The 2,212-nt window shown below is 35.1% G+C and overlaps 1 protein-coding gene across 1 annotated transcript; it reads right to left on the reverse strand.

Moving 5' to 3' along the window:
• Positions 1 to 869: 869 nt before the first annotated feature.
• Positions 870 to 1,970, reverse strand: LOC111713345 (uncharacterized protein ZK673.1-like). The gene is made up of 4 exons (XM_023488199.1): positions 1,833 to 1,970; positions 1,419 to 1,724; positions 1,271 to 1,310; positions 870 to 1,180 (listed from the first exon to the last, which is right to left on the reverse strand). Exons 2-4 carry the CDS (start codon positions 1,701 to 1,703, stop codon positions 1,023 to 1,025), a joined length of 483 nt encoding a protein of 160 aa, XP_023343967.1. The 5' UTR covers positions 1,704 to 1,724; positions 1,833 to 1,970; the 3' UTR covers positions 870 to 1,022.
• Between the last annotated feature and the right edge of the window lie 242 nt (positions 1,971 to 2,212).

Genomic DNA, 2,212 nt, shown 5'->3' on the forward strand with positions numbered 1-2,212 from the left:
TTTCCTTGCCTACATCCTTGCTGCGGAGGAAGTTAATTTTGACCCCATATTAAAGAAATCTGAGAGGGTATATTCATTCAAAACCTTTGACCACGGCCATAAGATACAGGCTAGAGAAAAAAATCTGGACTTCAAAATCCCTGAAACACCAATAGACCCTTCAGTTTTGGTCAATCCTGAATCTGGACAAACTGACAAACAGATATCAGGTCTTAAATTCAAACCTGTTGTTTCAATATTAGACAAAGAAAATCCAGATTCAATAGAGCAAAATGAAGTCAGTCTATTAACCCAAAATATTAGGGAAAATGAGGGCTCATAACCAAAAAATACCAAGGTAAAAGACAGCCCATTTGAACAAAATAATAAAGAAAATGAGAGCTTATTGACACTAAATACTTTGGAAAATGAAGACCTCTTAACAAAAATTACCAAGAAATATGAGGGCCCATTAACTGAAGATACTATACAAGATGAAGCTCCATTATTAGCAAATGCTGTCCAAGATGAAGCTTCTTCAAATGCCATGGAAGATGAAGACCTTCCAAAAAGTGATCTATATTCTTATGTTAAGACTTCTCTAATAGAAGATAGGCTTAGGAATTCAAGGCCTACTTCTAGGATGAAATCAAAAGATTCTGAAGAATCCACTTTTGAACCAAAATCTCTGAATCAAATAATTAACAATCGTTTGAAAAACTTAGAAAAAGATATTAACCCAATCCCTACAGACATGAAACATATTCCCGATGAAGTTCCTGGCTCATTGTTTGAAAAACAAACCATAAACAGAGACACAAAAAATAGAAGAAAACTAAATTAATCAACAGCAAATTTAAATACTACAGTAATCTGAATTGAATTGTGATTATCAGCTTTTATTCAAACAAATACATAATAAATATCCTTCTCATTCTTAAAGTTCGATAACACAAAATAAAAAAAATAATTATTGAACTTATCAAGTGCATAGCTTAGAAAGAAAACAATTTTTATACAGTTTTAAAGAAAGGTGAAGATTCTTAGCATAGTCCACAGGCAGACGAACAAGATTCATAAACTCTTTGGCTGTAACAGAATCCAGCCCTAGCAAGGGAAACACAGTTACTGTATCTGTCAAAACAGACAGTTGAACTCACAGGAGTCATTCCAGGACACAATCTACAAGTCAACTGGCATCCTAGATAAACACTTTGTTAGTAAGGTTAGTGTCTCATCTTTCAACTGAAAACAACATTTATGTTAACTATGGATTATTAAGAATTTTTACCTGAGGAAACATCAGGGTGCCAGCACTGGTTGATATAGTCCTAACAAATTACTAATTTTTTCTAAAGAAAATTTTTTAAATTCAGATAATCATAAGCTAATATTCTAAAAGTAAGCTGATAATATTCCAGAAATTATTAAATTTGTTCCTTGCAGTTAGAAAATTTGTCAACACAGCTTGAGCTAACTGTTGTTGTTTGGGGCGAGGTTACTGATGTTGGGGGCAAAGTAACTGATGTTGGGGGTGAGGTTACTGATGCTGAAGTGCCTGAACATGACATGGACTCGTCTCCAATGGCTGCAACTGCAAATCTGTTCTCCACTAAGGTTCTGGCATTATCTGCAGTTGAAGTTCCTGTTGCATAACCCTGGTATTTTATTAATGGACTAGAGTAGTAGTTGACTCTCTTTTCACCAGCAGTACTGTACGCCATAATACTTCTGTAAAGTCTAGGCTAAAAAAAAAACATAATTAATTATCTTTTATAATATATTAAAGAATTTGCATTGCTTTGCATGTTTTCTTTCCTTGTTTAAAAAGGTTGTATTGCAGTTATACTTACAGCTATAACGTATCCATATGCATAATTGTTACTGCTGGTAGCTGCAACCCTTCTGTCATGAGCCAGCCCAAATCCATGACCAATCTCATGCCCAAAACTGAAATGTCCAAGAGCACATCCTTTAGCAACCGTTCCAATAGTTTGATGATCTCTTGACCATTGCATGGGGGTTCAGTGTACACTTGTCCAGATAGCATGAGCAGGTGTGAATCCATGTCCTCCATCATTAGCTGTTCACTGATCGGCTGATTGCTTGTCAGCTGATCCTCAATCATATATGGCGCAACTGCTAGTACTGCAGGTAGTCCTAAGAAAATAGAAATTAAAAATTATGAAAGAGCAGGGAGTAATATGATTTCCTGGCAATCACTTTCTAGATA

Source organism: Eurytemora carolleeae, unplaced genomic scaffold (genome assembly GCF_000591075.1).
Source record: "Eurytemora carolleeae unplaced genomic scaffold, Eaff_2.0 scaffold1412, whole genome shotgun sequence".
Taxonomy (NCBI): Eukaryota; Metazoa; Arthropoda; class Copepoda; order Calanoida; family Temoridae; genus Eurytemora; species Eurytemora carolleeae.